The 19,988-nt window shown below is 38.9% G+C and overlaps 2 protein-coding genes across 3 annotated transcripts in view; both read left to right on the top strand.

Annotated features, from left to right (window-relative positions):
- The window catches only part of eprs1 (glutamyl-prolyl-tRNA synthetase 1), a 208,488-nt gene that overhangs the window by 120,420 nt on the left and 68,080 nt on the right, over positions 1-19,988 (top strand). For both annotated transcript variants that reach the window (XM_028797360.2, XM_051925007.1), the window contains 4 exons: positions 7,725-7,837; positions 11,058-11,175; positions 11,340-11,690; positions 13,217-13,444. In XM_028797360.2, the coding sequence (XP_028653193.2) occupies positions 7,725-7,837; positions 11,058-11,175; positions 11,340-11,690; positions 13,217-13,444 (810 nt within the window). The remainder of the gene's footprint in view (positions 1-7,724; positions 7,838-11,057; positions 11,176-11,339; positions 11,691-13,216; positions 13,445-19,988) is intronic.
- On the top strand, positions 15,859-17,065 carry LOC114649591 (heterogeneous nuclear ribonucleoprotein L-like). The gene is given in 2 exon segments (XM_051925285.1): positions 15,859-15,918; positions 15,920-17,065. Coding segments are annotated over 2 exon segments (1,206 nt in total).

The following is a 19,988-nucleotide window of genomic DNA, read 5'->3' as shown; positions in this document are numbered from 1 at the left end:
CCGTGTGCACACTCAGGCAGCACGAGAGAGAGCCGCACACACACAGGCAGGGCCAGAGAGAGAGAGAGCCGCGCACACACACAGGCAGAGCGAGCGAGAGAGAGAGAGAGGGCTGGACTCATAAGGTAGGAAGGCAGTTAAAGAATGCACTGGGCTTGATTTTGTTTTCATTTCTGTTTACAGCGATCGGTTTGTAGTGTGCATTTTTGAAATGTTACTTTTCTTGGTGGTTTATTAAATTACGGATTTTTTCAAATGTTCATTTTTTGTTGCTATAGCGCAAACTGTTGCAGTGTTAGTTTTCTCTGTTGTTCAAGGTTTTCTCAGTGTTATTCGATGTTTTTACATTTAGTTTACTATTACGCAGTGCATTCTATGGTTTAGTTAACTATATTTGTGCTTAAAAACTTACAAAAATTTATATTTACATACAGTTCGTATGGTCTGGAACGGATTAATTGTATTTCCATACAATCCAATGGGAGAAATTGCTTTGGTTTACAACCAGAGTTTTGGAACGAATTATGGTCCTGAACAGAGGTTCCACTGCATTCTTTTCGGTTATGACACACGACCGCGTCCACCATCGCAAACTGTTTTGCACGCCATAGTCTTAGAGTTGGTGGGCGGGTCTCCGTGAGTAGCTCTTGCGAGCGGGCACATGACCAGGCGGCTTTGAGAGCAAGGGTGGACACGACAGCACCATCTAATAAGAATCATATTTGTCGCGTTTGTGAATCACTGTATGCAGCATGTAAAACAGTTTGTGAGGGGTATCCCATGGTCTTAGCAGTGTCTATGCTTCGATGTGAATCACTGTATGCAGCGTGTAAAACGCTGTATTGTATGTTGCCCTCTCCACAGTAGCATCTTTTCGTTCACCTACAGTCGTATCCTCAAAACCAACCCTATTTGGACAACTGTGTCTTTCAGGAAGTGTTCACCCATCAATACATAATTATGCGGCGTATGCTACCTGCACCTGGCCGCCAAATTCCAGGGGCCGCCATGTCAATATATATATTATAATTCACTAAGTCCATTGCAAGCAAGACGCAGGCATGACCGAGCCCCGCCCACCAACAATTCACTAAGCAGCCGATCATGGCACACGTACTACAGAGCCAACAATTCTCGCGAGAGCGAAAGCATTTGCCAAGAATGTTTTCATTAATCAAGAACGAAAGTCGGAGGTTCGAAGAAGATCACATACCGTCGTAGTTCCGACCATAAATGATGCCGACTGGCAATCCGGCGGCGTTATTCCCATGACCCGCTGGGCAGCCATTACTCCCACTTGGCATGCCTCTGCATAAAGTCAAACTTAAAATTGGTTCAGTCGTCATGCTTCTCAGAAACCTCATGCCAGCAAGAAGTCTCTGTAAAGGCACTAGACTGACTGTTTTCAGCATTCACCACAATGTACTGGGGTGTAAAATAATCGCAGCTCCTACCTCACAAACTGTCCATATTCCCCGGATTTCTCTGACCCCATCAGATTCAAAGTTGCCTTTTACTTTTACACGCAGACAATTTCCTGTTAGATTGGCCTTTGCAATGACAATTAATAAGGAGCAGGGACAAACCTTCAAAAAGATATGCCTGTATCTGCCAAAACCAGTTTTCAGCCACGGACAATTGTATGTTGCTGTCTCCAGAGTTCCATCTTTTCATTCACTTACAGCACACAGGCGCGCACGTGTGCGCGAGAGACACACACACACACACACACACACACACAGAGGCGCGTGAGAGAGAGGGAGAGACACACACACACAGGCACGAGAGAGACATACAGGCGTGCACGAGAGACACACACACACACACAGGCGCGTGAGAGAGAGAAACACACACACACGAGAGAGAGAGAATCCCTGACCCCTTAAGATTCAAATTTGCCTTTTACTTTTACACGCAGACAGTTTCCTGTTAGATTGGCCTTCGCAATGACAATTAATAAGGCACATCGACACACTTTCAAAATGCTATGCCTGTATCTGCCAAACCCAGTTTTCAGTCACGGACAATTGTATGTTGCTCTCTCCAGAGTTCCATCTTTTCATTCAGTTACAGTTGTATCCTCAAACCCACCCCATTTGGACAACTGTGTCTTTCAGAAGGGGTGTTCACCCATCAATACATAATTATGTGGCGTATGCTACGCCGCGGGTTGGCTAGTAGTATTTAATCTACTTTGGACCCCTTTATCTGTCAACCAAAATACTCTTAGGTTTTATCCCACTTCATGCCCCCGTAGCTTACTTGGTTAAGGCAGAAGTTCTTTAGACAACATTCAGCAGACTGGAGAAAGCAAATTTTCACAAAAGATAGCCTCCACTGTCTCTTAACAGCAGCCTCTCATCTATAGCATTCAGTCATACTGTCTTAGCAATTGCTTCATTCTTTCAAATATCATCACATATTCTCATACTGTACATTGTTTTTAACAAAACACATTCTCATACTCATATTTTCTTTTACAATTGCACTTTATTTACAGAGATCTCTATCACACATACTATAAACTCACTCGAGGTTGTGCTTTTTTTTTGTTTGTTTTTACTGTTCAACACACTTAAACAGTCCTTGCTGTTCACGCTTATATTTACTTATTATGACAAGCAAACCACTTCTCAAGACACAAGCTGGTATTACTTTTGTCAAATTGGTAACATATCCAGCTCAGCTTCAAACACGTTGGTCTCCAGATCATGGAGACTCTGTGGTGAACCGAGTTAGCAGCAATCAAGGGGGAAAAAAAATATTTCTGCCAGATCTGTGGCGGTCTGATTCAGTGACAACAAGGTGAGTACAACCATCAAGAAACTGTGTGGCACAATTCCACAACAAGAAAGTATTCCCGTAAAACCTTTGCAGTCACAGAGAATATACTGACTCGACAAGGAAAACATATAAGCTTGAACCTTTACTTCCCATCACCGGGCAAGAGTGCTAACCACTGTGCCAACACACGCTTGACCGTAACAGTTCCTATAACACACAACCTCCATACACACACATCGGGCCCTTTCTGATTCTTGCAAACAAATTGTCTCCCTTGTCTTCCATTATTATTAACAGAGTATTTTTCCTTTAAACTTGATCAGTTTTAAACAAAGTGGAGACATTTTCATTTCTCTAAATACTTTAACCCAATTTTTTATATCTATTCATATTTCTTTGTCATGTGAAGTTGTCTCATTTTAAATCCAGACTTATCTAATCATTTTAAATCCAGACTTATCTAATTGATACCTTCCTAAAGTATGGCCAGTACTCACAGGACATGCTTCTTATTGCAAAGTTAAAACCAATTTTATTTGTTCTTTTTCCAATTTAAGTCAGAGTGCTTTATATGTTAGTGTTATTTGTGTACACAGTCTGCAGTTTCCTTTTAAACACTAGCTTATAAAAACAGTGTTAACACAAGTTTGTAATTTAAGCAATACTTGCAGATAACATCAATACTTTGTGTGTTTTTGATGTCCTGCAGGATGGTACATTAATATTTTGAACACGTTTCATGACACTTATCACTGTTGGGGGTTGCTGTGTTAACCTTTGGGCAGCGTGTGACAATAACAGTTGCACAGCTCATAAATTGGGTTTTTAACAGGCGGACAAATCACATATTTTGGATTATATCTGGCTGCTATTACACCAATAAAGATTCCTACAATTATTTTAGTGAGCTCGATTGAGACTTTATGGATTTTATTGGCATGGACATTGTTCATTTTTTAAATAACTGACTGCCAGCCCCAGCTGCATGGGTGATTCTTCTGACGACAAGGTAACATAAAGGCATGCCTGTATGCATAGACTCTTAATGCGCAGTTGTTCGTAACTTTACAAAACATTATTTCTAATGGTTAACGGTGTAACTTAGTGAACAACAGTGTTCCCTAACACAACACTTGTTTTTTCCAGCAGGCTTTGGAAACACATACGGCAGCTAATTAATTAGTGTTGCCCACCCAAGTGCCATTTCGCTTTATTCTGGACAACCGGTCTCACGTTTATAAACTGTATTGTTACAATTTATTGCGTCTGGCGCAGTTTTGTCTTTTTTCGCCCAGACATCATCTTCACTATCAGTTATTATATACAGCTCCATCCCATGTTTCGGGATTCCAGTCACCTTGCATTATGGCTCATACTTTTAAAGAAGAAAAAGGGTGTTTTTTCCCTCGTTTCCATCTTTTAGCCTGCACTAAGCGTACTGCTAAAGCAGTGCATTTATTTTCCACTCGTCCACACGGGACGTGGTATTTTCCTTGCACTTTTTACTGATAATTTGTTTCTCTTGTAAGTTGTCTATTTTCTGTTTAAGTACCCCACATTTTATAGTCATACTTTGTACTTTTAAGACCAACTCGAGTAATGCGGTTAACAGAAGCCACCCCAATTCACCGGCAGCTATCTGTTCCTTCTTGCCCCAATGCTCTAGCCCAAGTTCCAAGACTGCCTCTTGCACTTTCACGGGATTAATGTCCCCTTTCTGTTCGGGCCATGTTATCGGAGCAGTATATCTATTAAATAACTCTGCCATGGGAAACCATGAACTGTGTGGGCAACCATCCCAGTATCCTCAGTACCTGACCGAGACCCTCTGTGCAGACATTATCAGAAGTGTATAATTTTTTTGCATATGCGATACATTATAAATATGATGCAGTTAGTACTTTATACCCAATCCTGCTAACTACGCCATTTGTGTCCAGTGCTCTCTGGGAATGAGTTCTTTCGTGATTGCGGCATGTTACGTAACCTGAATTTATATAGATATAAAATAAAAGGCAATACCCCTCCCTAGTGACACGGCAGTAAAAAAATCATGCAAGAGAAAAAAATTTGCTTTGTTTAATATCGGTTTACGCTGCATAACAGACGAAGGAAGCCAATGACAAAACCCAGTTTGGTAGTGGGGGCTCGAGGTGTTGAGTCTGTCAATGTGCAGTGGAAGGCATTTTCGAGATCGGATGACGATATCTCCCATCTGTCTGTTGGCTTCAAAGGTGTGCTTGGCCATTTTTCAAGGCTTTATATTGTTTTCTCCACATGCAGGCCCCCCACTTAGGTGAAAATGCAATTCCAAACAAGGCAATGAGGATACAGTTTCATGCTGACTTTGACAGAAAAAGTAGTATACAGAAGTTCTATTTCTGACTGCACGTTTTCCAGTTGTTTCACGCTGTCTTATAATATACTGCTTGCCTAGCAGTTCTATATGGTAACCCCTGTGCTTAATCTGGTTCTGTGTCAGCTGTGCATGTGAGTAGAGAAAAAAAAAATGATTTATAAGATATATTTGCACAGAGCAGAGTGACATATTAACACTAGAATTACCAAAGCCTACGAAAAAACCTGTAATCCCGGCCCACCTTAAATCTGTTCGCACCTCTCCATCGGCGTCCTTTGTGTTGTAAATGTGTCGATTGGCACAAACAGCAAGCAGCCTGGTATCCCATCACCCCGCCGCAGTTCAGTTCGCAAAGAAGGTTCTCAGTGCTCAGTGTTTATCTTGGAGTGAAGTACCTGGGTAAATAGGGTAAATAATACATTATCATTTGGAGTACAAACATTCCATGTGTGTTCCGTATCTATAACAATCTGTGCAAACACATCATTACAACAGAAACGTTTTTCATGTTTTAGTAATAATTGACAAAATGTAGACATGAAGTGTATAATGTGTGAAGCGTGAAGTCCAAATATCAAATAAATACTTTCACAAAAGGTACAAATATAACAAAACAAGTTCACTTTTATTCAAGAATATAACCAAAGAAAAAGAAAGTAGGTTACAGTAGGCTGCTGATAGGACAGCTTGCATGGTGCAATGGTAAGAACTGCTGACTCCCAATCAAGAGGTTGCGGGTTCGATATCAGCTGCTTCACAAATTTACCGTTTTGAGTAGTAAGCTGCTCTTATTGTTAATATTACACAATAAAACATACATTTGATATGCAGCCTCATTCACGCACAAGATCTGACACTGTTTTCAAATAAAGAGGTGGTATAACAAAAAAAGGGGTTGTGGGAGCGTGAGCGTGAGTGAGAGAATAAAACAAAAAAAGAAGACACTAACTTTGACAAGTACTATAAATTTACACCGGCTGTTATAGATGCAAATCAAATATGTTTTTATTATATAATATTAACAATAAGAGCAGCTCACTAACTGCCTACTGTAACCTGCTTTCTTTTTCTTCGGTTATATTCTTGAATAAAAGTGCACTTGTTTTGTTATACTTGTACCTTTTGTGAAAGTGTTTATTTGATATTTGGACTTTTCATACATTGTATACTTCATGTCTACATTTTGTCAGTTATTACTTAAACATTAAAAATGCTTCTGTTGTAACGATATGTTTACATAGATTGTTGTAGACACGGAACACACGTGAAATGTATGTATTCCAAATGACGATGTATTATTTACCCTATACAGCTCCAGGTACTTCACTCCAAGATAAGCACTGAGAACATTCTTTGCGAATTGAACTGTGGTGGGGGGATGGGATACCAGGCTGCTTGCTATTTGTGTTGATTGACACATTTCCAACACAAAAGATGCTGACAGAGAGGTTCAAATGGATTTAAGGTGGGGCGGGATTACGAGTTTTTTCATAGGCTTTGGTAATTCTAGTGTTAAATTTATGCTTATTACACATGGAGAGGGCTCAGCTGATGTCACTAAGGAAGCACACCAACCACAGTGGTCAGAGATGGTCTCTGTGTGGCTAATGGGTGGAGGTCTCTGTTTAGCTCATACTGCAGAGTGATCGCCTTTGAACCAGAGAAAGCAGTTTTGCAGATGACCACTGGCAGTTCACCACAGTTCAAATCTATGAACTGAGATTATAATTGGCGATATGGGTGGAACATGCACTGTGGACAGGTTGAGTGTAGTGCTTACAGAGAAGGTGAGGGCTAACACATAGCCAGATTAGCTGAAATCACCAATGAAGCTCACTGTTCACTGTGGTCAGGGAGCTCTGCATGGCTGACATATGGAGCTCTCCATTTAACTTGTGCCACAGAGCATTCACCTCTGAGCCAAAGAATGCAGGTTTGCAGTTCCGACCTGTAGTTCACCACAGTGCTTTGCATTGTATAATCACAAAAATAGAGGGATGCAGTTGGGGATGGGTGAGTGAGTCATACTCACATTCCCAACATCAGGTTCTTGACCGCTTGCTCAAAATAGCCGAAGTTGAAAGTATAGTATTTCCGCACTCAGTTATAGTATTTATGGCAAAGCTTTTGTGAATTATAGTAGAGCATTACACTTAGTAGGTTCACCTCAGATAATACAGAACCTCGGTAAATCAGGGCATGGAAAATCGGGTCTGCACTATACTTTAATTTTATGCTGTCATCTAGGTTAATTATACAATCATAATTTGTGCATAGTAATAAAAATAATTTGTATCCTCTTTATCTTTTTTCTTTTAATTCAGCTATCTTCAATTTCATACATGCAACTTTACTATGAATGTGATTAGATACAGTACTTTAATACATAGTATTACCCAAGTCACAGCTTTCACATAAATATCCTTTGCATATAGGCTTGTAGATATATACATTCTGTAGAGATATTCTGCTACGGGAGTGGGTCAATGCAGGAGCAACCGAAATTTGCACTTCGTAAAGGAGTAACCCACCCAGAAGTATATCAGTAGTGGTTTTTGGCTCACATATGTACCACTTACAGGTTGAGGAGAAAATGCTTGGAGATCCTTGTCTTAGGAATTTAAAGAAAGGTGACATTATCCAACTTCAGAGAAGAGGATTCTACATCTGTGACCAGCCCTATGAGCCTATCAGGTAATAGCTTCTATTTATTGCTGGAATTCTTAAAGAGAGAATCGTGTTTTTTTTTTTTTTTTTTTTTTTTTTAAGATATGGATACTAACATGTGGATTGTCTTTAGCCTGTTCAGATTTTGCTATTGCCTTACAGTGATCCCTCGCTATATCGCGCTTCGCCTTTCGCGGCTTCAGTCTATCGCGGATTTTATATGTAAACATATTTAAATATATATCGCGGATTTTTTGCTGGTTCGCGGATTTCTGAGGACAATGGGTCTTTTAATTTCTGGTACATGCTTCCTCAGTTGGTTTGCCCAGTTGATTTCATACAAAGGACGCTATTAGCAGATGGCTGAGAAGAAACCCAACTTACTTTTCTCTCTCTCTCTCTTGCGCTGCCTTTCTCTGATCCTGAAGTAGGGGGTGTGAGCAGGGGGGCTGTTCGCACACCTAGACGATACGGACGCTCGTCTAAAAATGCTGAAAGATTATCTTCACGTTGCAACCTTCTGTGCAGCTGCTTAGTGAAGCGACATGCTGCACGGTGCTTCGCATACTTAAAAGCTCAAAGGGCACGTATTGATTTTTGACTTTGTTTTTCTGTGTCTCTCTCTCTCTCTCTCTCTTCCTGCTCCTGACGGAGGGGGTGTGAGCTGCTGCCTTCAACAGCTTTGTCTTTTAAGTATGCGAAGCACCGCGGCACAAACAGCCCTATTGATTTGTTTGCTTTCCTCTCTGTTTCCTTTGAAGAGGAAGATATGTTTGCATTCTTTTAATTGTGAGACAGAACTGTCATCTCTGTCTTGTCATGGAGCACAGTTTAAACTTTTGAAAAAGAGACAAATGTTTGTTTGTAGTGTTTGAATAACGTTCCTGTCTCTCTACAACCTCCTGTGTTTCTGCGCAAATCTGTGACCCAGGCATGACAATATAAAAATAACCATATAAACATATGGTTTCTACTTTGCGGATTTTCTTATTTCGCAGGTGGCTCTGGAACGCAACCCCCGCGATGGAGGAGGGATTACTGTACTTGCCTTTTTTATACTATATCGTTTTGGTTAAATGTCTTTGCTGTGAATTCCAAATTAGATGTAAACTTCTCAATTTAGGACATTTTTTGAAGTTTGATTAGAAAAATACAGTTGATCATCATTAACACTAGAATTACCAGAGCCTACGAAAAAACTTGTAGATCAGGCCCACCTTAAATCTGTTTGCACCTCCCCGGCAGCGTGTTTTGTCCTGTAAATGTACCGATAAAGACAAGCAGCAAGCAACGTGCTATTCCATCCCCCTCACAGCCGCAGAACGTGCACAAAGTTCTCGCAGCTCATGCCTTGATTGATTATCTGGGAGTGAAGTGCTGGAGTTTTAGAGTGAAAATAATAGATTGTTATTTGGAACACATGCATTTCATGTGTGTTCCGTTTCTACAATAATCTGTGTAAACACATTGTTAAAACAGAAACGTTTTTCATATTTTAGTAGTAAATGACAAAATGTTGGCATAAACTTTATATTGTGTGAAGCCTGATGTCCAAAGATCAAATAAACACTTTCACAAAAGGTTCAAGGGTAAGGCAATAGCTTCCGTGGCATAGCGGTAAGATTTTCTGAGTTATGATCAAGAGTCACCGGTTCGATCCCGACTGCCTCCTGTATTTGCCATTTTTCAGTAGTGAGCTGCTCTTATTGTTAATATTATACAGTACACACATACATTTGGTTTGCGTCTGTAACAGACAGTTTACATTTATAGTACTTATGAAAGTTACCATTTTATTTTCACTTTTCTTCTCTCAGTCACGATCACGATACATATTGCCGCCTCCCCAATCCCAGGGATCTGACGCTGATAGTTTTTATTTGAAACTGGGAATAACTGTAAATGTGAGTGGTGTTTCGAGGCAGTGGAACTAGACATTCTCAGATCTGGAGGGAATAAAGCTGACACACAAACGCTGGTGAATCTGCCATATTTGTATCTCACCATCACTTGATTTTTTTTTTTTTATTCAGTTTTATTGAGTGTTCCTGCTCACACTGAATTAGTATGCACCTTATGGTCTATGATGTCAAAGACGCACTGACAAAAAAAAAAAAACAAAACAGAGGAATAGGTATATATGATATTTGGAATTATTCATTTTATGACCTGTATAGTACATTTTGGAAAACATTGTGGCATGGATGCAACATTATTCATATTCATTCGCATAACACTGACCGCGTGTTTCGCGTAGTTTTTTTTTTTTTCCTGATCTTGCCAGTGTCCACTTTTGGGTGCACAGTGCTGTTTCTTTTGTACTCCAGGACATGCAGAGGAAAGAATAGTATAGAGAGGTAAGTTCTGCGCTATATGCAATCATCAAATTCAAATGTTTACAGTTCACACACACACACAAGGACCGTCCTTCCTACATTTATGACATGTGTACCTGTTGCAATTTGCACACTTCTCTTTATGCTGTGGTTCCTGTTACATTGAAAGGGCACCTGACACTGACTCAGTTTACTTTCCTGGGGAAAGCGGCTATCTTGGAACAGAAGCTTGTCGATTGCAACAGGTACACATGGGGGGGGGGGGGGGGGGGTTGGGGTTCGGTAGTATGTATCGTGATCGTGACTGAGAGAATAAAAGTGAAAAACCAATGTACGTGTGTACTGTATAATATTAACAATAAGAGCAGCTCACTACTGAAAACAGCAAATATAGGAGGCAGTCGGGATCGAACTGGGGACTCTTGATCGCAAGTCAGCAAATCTTACCACTACGCCACGGAAGCTGTTGCCTTACCCTTGAACCTTTTGTGAAAGTGTTTATTTGATCTTTGGACTTCAGGCTTCACACGTTATAAAGTTTATGCCAACATTTTGTCATTTACTACTAAAATATGAAAACGTTTCTGTTTTAACAATGTGTTTACACAGATTACTGTAGAAACAGCACATACATGAAATGCATGTGTTCCAAATAACAATCTATTATTTCCACTCTAAAACTCCAGCACTTCACTTCCAGATAATCAACGAAGGCATGAGCTGGGAGAACTTTGTGCACGTTCTGCGGCTGTGGGGAGATGGAATAGCAGGCTGCTTGTCTTTATCGGCACATTTACAGGACAAAAGACGCTGACGGAGAGGTGCGAACAGATTTAAGGTGGGCCGGATCTACAAGTTTTTTTCGTAGGCTCTGGTAATTCTAGTGTTAAGATTGTCTATCTTTATTGCAGTCCATTCAGCTGTAAGGAGTCACCCTGCATTCTCCTGTATATTCCTGATGGTCACACAAAAGAGATGCCCACGGCAGGGTCCAAAGAGAAGAGTAAAGCTGAAGCGGCCAAGAAAGTGGTAAGTAGGTAGTGGACCATGACTGTTGTACTTAAACCATTGTTATGCCATTTTCTTGGCAAAAAAAAGCTCACTGAAAAACTATCTTTGCTGCAGAGTTTTGGTTGCAGCAAATGATCCAGCATGACATTTAGCCATAGCTTATCTGTTTACTCCATCTATAGGTTAAAAAAGAAGTGCCTGGTATGCAAGCTTCTTCTGCACAGCCCCCATCAACAAAAGAGGATCCTTTGTTACTCTTCAGCAATGTTACTCTTCAAGGGGACAAAGTACGCGATCTTAAAGCCAAGAAGGCACCTAAGGAGGAAATTGATGCTGCAGTTAAAGAGCTTCTTGCTCTTAAGGAAGAGTTTAAAGAGAAAACTGGAAAGGAATACAAACCAGGCATGCCACCATCAAGCTTATGCAGTTCACTCACAGGGTTGTCTCCAAATCCTGTCAACAGCTGCCCTTATGAAAAAGTATCACAGCAAGGGGAGCTTGTCAGGAAGCTAAAATCTGAAAAGGCCTCAAAGGTAATGTTTGTTTTTTTCTTTATATGTGTTACTGTTTTTATATTTTATTTTCAAAAACCAGAACTTTACAATGAATTGCAACTTAATCAAACAAATGATAACAACATTACATGTACAACCGTTTACTTAAAACGAATACAGAAAAAACAAAGGCAATATTGAAATACAGAGGGAATGAAACAAATGCAAAACCAGATTCATCTCTTCCAAGAGAATGATAAAGAAATAAAGGAAATATGAGCAAAAAAAACCTAACTTTTTAATTATAAATATGTATATGTTTATAATAGAACAGTTAATAGCAAAAGAGAGTCAATCACAGGCCCAGCATGCTTATTTTAAAATGATATAAATGCATTCTTGCCATGTTTTAAAAAAATTTTAAGTCATATCCTATAATTGAGAAATTGTTTTTTTTTTTTCCTAATTTGACCAATATAAGTAAAATCTCTCCTTTATGTTGTAAAATTTAAAAATACCAATTTAGGCTATTTCTTTTTGTTTTCATTTTACCTATTGTTATAACTTGTGTGTGTGTGTTTGTTTGACTGCATGAATTAACAGCATTTTTTTGAGGAATTGTAATCATTAAATACATTTCAAGCCAAGAGTCAGAATTGGAAAGATGGAAAGCAAAAAGTTAAAAATTGCTCACAACATGCATTGAAAATTGTAGTCAGGGTATAGTGCAGGAAAGATCAATAAACCAAAATAAAAAAGGAACACATAACTAGAGCCAAATCATTAAGCATGGTCAAAAAGCATGACAAAGGTATTCATAATCAGGAATTCAGTAATCGTTAAGAATGAACACAGTGGTCTTTTGGGTGAATCAACTATCTTGGGCAACCGCAACATTCACAACTTGACCTTTGTACCTTCAACGTGTTGTTGTCACGGGCCACACACTTACAGTTAACCTTAATGGCAAAGGCATAGCAACTGTCAACAAATAATTCTGAACATGGTGGCGCCCATAAGGAAATATGCTACAAAGAACAATACTACTTATTTTCAACCTTGTTAAAAATGATTTGGATAAAAAAACAATTGTGACCACAAGATTCCTTAAACGCTAAAAACTCAAAGATAACTTTGATATCTTTACCATATTATGATTACCTTTTCACAGAAGATCAAACATGTGATCATTGTTATTAGAAAAGATAAGGTCTTTGTTCAGCTTTAGGCAGAACAGTATTTCTAAGGGGCAAATCCCAACAGTATTTACAAGGCTGAAGTAACTATGATTGCCTTGTGTTCTTGATCTATATATGTATTATTTGATTTTAAAAAATCATTGTTAGAGTATAAGTATGGGCCTTCGAAATAAGGTTTTTATACTTTATAGATGAATTTTTTGGTAGATACATTTGAGTTATGAATGCAAATTTTTGTTGTGTAAAAATAATATATTAAGCAAAACTTAACAAAAATATACTACACACTATACTTAATACTTTGTTGAAGGTCAAGGTAACTATTCCATAGATCTGTTATCTAACTCTTTTCTCTTGCTTCACCAGGATCAGATTGATGCTGCTGTAAAACAGCTACTGGCTCTGAAAGCAGAATTTAAAGAAATTACAGGCCAAGAATACAAGCCTGGAATGACTCTTCCAACTTCTGAGTCTGCACAAGTTACTTCAAATTCAGTTTATTCTACCACCAGCCTTTCCTCATCTTGCTTATATGAAAAAGTAGCTCAGCAGGGTGAACTTGTCCGCAAGCTTAAAGCAGAAAAGGCACCTAAGGTAATAGTCTTATGATTTCATTCAGCTATAGGTGCAAAATCTATCTTATTGGTTGTGTTATTTTTTTTATTCAGCTCTATACCTTTCAATCTGTTATTTCATGCCTTGGCTGTTCGCATTTGTTAAACATGCATGTCCATGCCCAGTTTTGATATATTCTGCTCAGTTCCTGATGTCTAATGCTGAAGTGCCTATCCCTTTGAGAAGTCTATGCAGCAAGCAGAACTTGTTCCTAGACTAAAAGCAGAAACGGCACCAAAAGTAATCCCCTAAAATCTGCGGTGAGCCCAAGCTGAAAGGAGCAAATAATAAGTAGTGAGACAGGGTTTTCTGTGTTGTCTGTTTTTTATGTATTAACCTGATGAAAGTCGAAGCATAATCTAGATAATTCAAACACTTGTTACATAACATCAGGTGACTGTCCCAGTTTGTCCATTCTAGGAATTTGGTGGAATAAAATGGGATTCACCCATTCATGAATAACCATGATGAAATTTCCCATGTTGATTTAGCCACAAATGAAGGGGGTAGAACAATGTTTTTGAGCAGTGATTAAGTAATTATTTATCAAATTATTTTGTACAGTGTTCCCAGAAGGTTGAAAACAGCAGAGCTGGGTATGAAATAGCAACAATCCAAAGAAGCATGCTGTTTAATTTTTACAGTTGTTAAAAGCTTCATTAAGCTTGCTTTCCACTAGATAATACAATACAATTTATTTTTGCATAGCCCAACTTCACACAAAAAGTGTTGCAATGGGCTTTAACAGGCCCTGTCTCTTGACAGCCCCCCAGCCTTGACTCTCTAAGAAAACAAGGAAAAGCTCCCCCAAAAAAAAAACCTAGTAGGGAAAAAATGGAAGAAACCTTGGGAAAGGCAGTTCAAAGAGAGACCCCTTTTCAGGTAGGTTGTTCGTGCAGTGGGTGTAAAAAAGAAGGGGGTAAATACAGATACACAGAACAGAACACAAGTAATCCTCAATACAGTTAATAGTAAAATAAAAATATTAACGGTAGATGATATCACATAATACAATTTGGATTTGTTTAGAGTCCTGGAGACCTTAAGCAGGCAAAACAACTTGGCAGGTGGGCAGTGGCACCAAGTGCCACATTTGAGTACCAAGAAGAGAAACAGAATAGGTAAGGGTTACTAACAGATTAAAACTATCATATGTTTTAGTGCTAATGACCAACAACAGCTCTAGTCAGGATATGCTAAACTGAAGTAGTGAGCCTTCAGCTGGGATTTGAAAGCTGAGACTAAAGGGGCATCTCTTACAGTAGCAGGTAGACCATTCCACAGTTTAGGGGCCCTGTAACTAAAAGCTCTACCTCCCACTGTTATTTTATTAATCCTTAAAATCATAAGCAAACTGACATCTTGAGATTTTAATGTGCACTCTGGTTTGTAAGTCATGATAAGTTCAGATAAGTAAGCCGGACATTGGCCATTTAAGGCTTTATATTTTAAAAGGAGGTTTTTGAAATCTGCCCTAAACTTAATCAGGAGCCAGTGTAAGGATTTAAGAATTGGAGTTATCTGTTTGTATTTTCTTGTTTTTTTTATTATTTCTGCAGCAGCATTTTGGATTAACTGGAAGCTGTATAAAGAACAGTCGGAGCATCCAGTGAACTCTGCATTGTAGTAGTCAATCCTACTAGAAATAAATGCATGAGTTAATTTCTCAGAATCCTGTTTATTTTGAAAGCACCTTAATTTCCCAACATTTTTAAGATGAAAGAAACATGATTTGGACAATTTTGTAATGTGTGCTTTAAATGACATGCTAGAGTCAAAGATAACTCCTAGGTCGTGGGCTAATTCAATAAAATGAATGGTGATTCCAACCGAGTTAAATGTTGACAAAATATTGTTGCAATCAACATCATTCCCTCCAATAATTAACATCTGTTTTATCTGTGTTTAAAAGATAAGTAGTTCTCATCCATCCACTCCTTTAATTTTCTAACACAACTGATTAAAGAAAACATCGGAGAATCTTCATTTGATCTAAAAGAAAGATATGACTGGGTGTCATCAGCGTACGAGTGAAAATTAACCTGATGCTTTCTAATAGATCCCAGTAGAAGAATGTAAAGTGAAAACAGTAAAGGTCCCAGTACTGAGCCCTGCGGGACACCATATCTTAATTTTATGTATAATGATTGAGTACTGTCGGCACATATCTGTATGTTTTGGAATCGATATGATAAATAAGAACTAAACCAGGCGAGCACAGTGCCTGAGAGCCCAACGTCATTTTCTACCCCATGCAGTAAAATAGAATGGTCAGTGGTGTCAAACGCTGTGCTTGAGTCAAACAACATAATTACAGTGGAGTAATCCTTCATCAGAGGATATCAGAATGTCGTTTACAATATGTGTTAGTGCCGTTTCTGTCCCACGGTGTAATGGATGGTGTAATGGAGGCTGATTTGGTGGAGGCACTGCAGGAGTTTGGGCCCATCAGTTAGTTACGTTGTGGTGATGCCGAAGAAGAGACAGGCACTAGTTGAATTTGAAGACTTAAATGGAGCGTGTAATGCTGTAAACTATGCCTCAGATAATCAAATTTATATTGCTGGACATCCATCTTTTGTTAACTATTCCACAAGTCAGAAGATTTCTCGTCCCGGAGACTCCGATGACTCTCGAAGTGTAAACAGTGTGCTGTTGCTTACAGTTATGAATCCGATTTATCCCATTACAACGGATGTTCTTTACACCATCTGCAACCCCTGCGGACCAGTGCAGAGAGTTGTCATTTTCAGGAAGAATGGTGTCCAGGCCATGGTTGAATTTGATTCTGTTCAAAGTGCACAGAGGGCAAAAGCCTCTCTTAATGGAGCTGATCTATACTCTGGGTGCTGCACCCTTAAGATTGAATATGCTAAGCCAACGCGTTTGAATGTATTTAAGAATGACCAAGACACATGGAGCTACACCAATCCAAATCTCAGTGGTCAAGAGATGAACTCAAACCCAAACAAAAGGCAAAGACAGCCAGCTCTTTTGGGTGACCACCCTCCAGAATATGCAGGTGGCCCTCAAGGAAGTTACCATGGGCATTATGATGACAATTATGGCCCTCACCCACCCCCTCATTATGAAAGTCGTAGAATGGGTCCCCCTATGGGAGGACCACGCAGAGCTCATAGCCAGCGTTATGGGGGTCCACAGTATGGTCATCCTCCTCCACCTCCACCACCACCTCCAGAGTATAGTCCTCATGCTGACAGCCCTGTACTCATGGTGTATGGCTTAGAGCCAAGCAAGGTGAATGAAGATTGGGTCTTCAATATCTTTTGCCTGTATGGTAATGTTGAAAGGGTAAAGTTCATGAAGAGCAAACCTGGTGCTGCCATGGTTGAAATGGGAGATTGCTTTGCTGTTGACCGTGCAATCACACATCTCAACAATACTTTCTTATTTGGTCAGAAGCTTAATGTCTGTGTTTCGAAGCAGCAGGCAATCATGCCAGGTCAGTCATACGAGTTAGAGGATGGGAGCAACAGTTTTAAAGACTTTCATGGGTCGCGGAACAACCGCTTCACCGCTATGACCAGTGCGGAAACCAGACTGGAATTTCTCGAAAAAATTGTGATGCGTGAGGTGTGAGTGAAGCTGATTGGCGACCTACTTTTTCAAGTGTTTTAAAGAGAGGGTAAATTTGAAATAGGTGTATAGTTATTAAGTATTTGTGGGTCGGTGTCTGACTTTTTAAGCAATAGTTTAATGACGGACACTTTTAGTGCATTAGGTACTGTCCATGCAATAATGAACTATTCATAATGTTAAGAATAGGTGCTGCAAGAACATCCATTGCACTCTTTACTAGTTTTGTTGGCACTGGATCTAGGGAACAAGTAGTAGGTTTCATTTTAGAAATTAAAATCAAAACTTCCTGCTCTGTTACAGGATTAAAATGTCTAAAGTATTGCATGCAATATGAGACAGGATCTGCCAAGCATGTTTGTGATTTGCACTGTGATGCTGAGATCTGGGATCTTTTTAATTTTCTCATTTAAGAAGTTCATAAAGTCTGTACTGTTAATATATGTTGTTGTTTTGCACTGTACAGTAGATCTGAATTCCCATTTGTTACGGTAGCTACTGTTCTAAACAGTACCCAAGGAATTTTGTTATTGCTATCAATTATTATAGAATAGTAGTCTGAGTGAGCTTTAAAGAGAGCTTTTTTATATTTTTTAACACTCTCTGTCCATGCAGTTTGAAAGACCTGCAGCTTTGTTGTTCTCCATCTGCACTCCAGTTTTCTACACTCTAATTTAAGAGCTTGAGTATTTTCATTAAACCAGGGAGACTTTCTGTGTGCTTTGATCGCTTTTGTTTTAAGGGGAGCCACTGCGTCCAGAGTATCTCTCTAGGTCACTTTATAATGTGATGTTAGCTGATCTGAATTGTTTTCCACATTTACATTTGATGTTAACTGATCTAAATGGTTTTCCATAAGTACACTTGACTTACTCAAAGTATCCTTAAATTTTGAAGCAGAATTACAATCTAGATGTCGCACTCTCTTTGTTTTAATCTCTGAGTGTATTGGTAAAGGCAGAACCAATTCAAACCTAATTAAGTAGTGATCGGAAATAACTTCATTTAATGGAGTAATAACTAAGTTATGAATTTCAACTTTGTAAGTTATAATTAAATCTAATGTGTGGTTATTATTATGTGCTGAATCTTTGACAATCTGACAAAATCCTGCTTTATTTAACAAATAAGTAAAACATTTGCAAAAAGTGTCAATTTCCACATCAATGAGTACATTAAGATCCCCCATCAACACTATGTGGCCATAATTTATAGCCAAATCAGAATAAAGGTTCAGTCATGAACAATGAATAAGGCCCTGGTAATCTGTAGACTAGCACTACAATTGCGATGGAATCTGTTAATATTTAAAATGAATGTCTCAAAGGATGTGAAGTTGCCTAAATTTTTAGAAGTGATTTGCATTTTGTTACAATGAATTATTCCAAGGCCTCCTCCACGACCAGAATCTATAGATGTATGAAGGAATATTTATCTATCTGGTGACACCTCAGCTAGGGGAGCAATATCAAATTTTCTAAGCCAAGTTTCAGTGAGAAGACACAGATCAGATTTTGTACTTAATATAATATTTACCAAAACAGATTTACTTCCAAAAGAGCGAATGTTCAGTAAGCAGCATTTTAAACATTTTAATTTGAATTAAGTTTCTATTACAGGTGCCCCTGGTGGAGGGTCTGTTTTTATCTCTTGGTCTAATTATACACCTTATTTTTTGGTTATCAAGTAATTTAACGTCTGTATCATGACTAAATTTACTCGATGCCCCACAACAGAGATTATGAGTAACAGCTTCAGGAAAGAAACTGGTGGGATAAACAACAGCTTGTGATTTAAGATCACATGACTCTGGCCTGGATGGTGCTCTAATGAGTCAGCCAGGCAGTTTTGCTGTCATATTTTGCGGTAATATATTAATATCCCCTATAGTTAGGATGAAGACCATCTCTTTTGAAAAATCCAGGCCTTTACCAAAAATCATCCCAGTTGTTCACAAAGGCTATGCTTTTATTTTCACACCATGTTTCTAGCCAGCAATGAAGTGAATGCAATCTGCTATAAATCACATCCCCTCTATATAATCTTGGTAAGGGGCCAGAAATTCCAACATTTTCTTTTAGCTTTGGTGGCTAGAGAGATGAAGTTCCTTTTTATTACCTCAGAATGCTGTAAATAAATGCCATTAGTACCAACATGCAGCAATAAGGTAGATACTTCTTTGTCCATGACACAATCCAATGTGGCCTCTATGGCAGAAATCTTGGGCCCTGCAAGGAATTTAACATTAATTGCTGGTTTAACATAGTTAGGAATTCTAAAATTCCGCACTATGGAATCGCCAATTATGAGCACCTTGTTCTGAGTATCCACAGGCGCACTGCAGAGTGCTGAGAATCTGTTCTGGGTCTGAGTTGGTGACCTGGATACCGAGGGACTAAATTTTGGCTTCTAAGATCCCCGTCTTAGACCCCCTGCACAAAATCAAGCTTTACTTGTGTTGCACTGCTCCTTTTCACTGGTGGTAGAGAGCAGCTGACTAGCAAAAGTTGCACATAGCTGAACTTAATTCTTTAGTTTCTGAATTTCCAAATTCTGTCCTGTTCCCACCGTTTTTTTTCATTCAAATTCTAACCTTATGTTCACCCCTCTTTTTACCCTTAAATTTATTAAATTGCTGGAATAGAATACCTGTATTGAAACCAGCTAGTAGAATGTTGCACATTATCTTTTGTAGTTGGTTTCATAGCCTTTAAAACCACAGATTAAACTTTATACATAAATATTGTGCAATTTTGTTGTCTCTGTGTTAATTCTCTCAGTACAGTACATTTCAATAGTACTGTAATATTATTATAAACATTGTACAACTCTGGACTCTGTGTTTTGTATAGATATGAATTCAGCTAAATGATATACTATGATAATAACCCTGTATGGTATTGGTCCTATATTGCTACTTTTAACC

The sequence above is a fragment of the Erpetoichthys calabaricus genome, chromosome 3 (genome assembly GCF_900747795.2).
Source record: "Erpetoichthys calabaricus chromosome 3, fErpCal1.3, whole genome shotgun sequence".
Taxonomy (NCBI): Eukaryota; Metazoa; Chordata; class Cladistia; order Polypteriformes; family Polypteridae; genus Erpetoichthys; species Erpetoichthys calabaricus.
The sequence above is the reverse complement of the archived record's forward strand: the minus strand, read 5'-3'. Positions and strand labels throughout refer to the sequence as shown.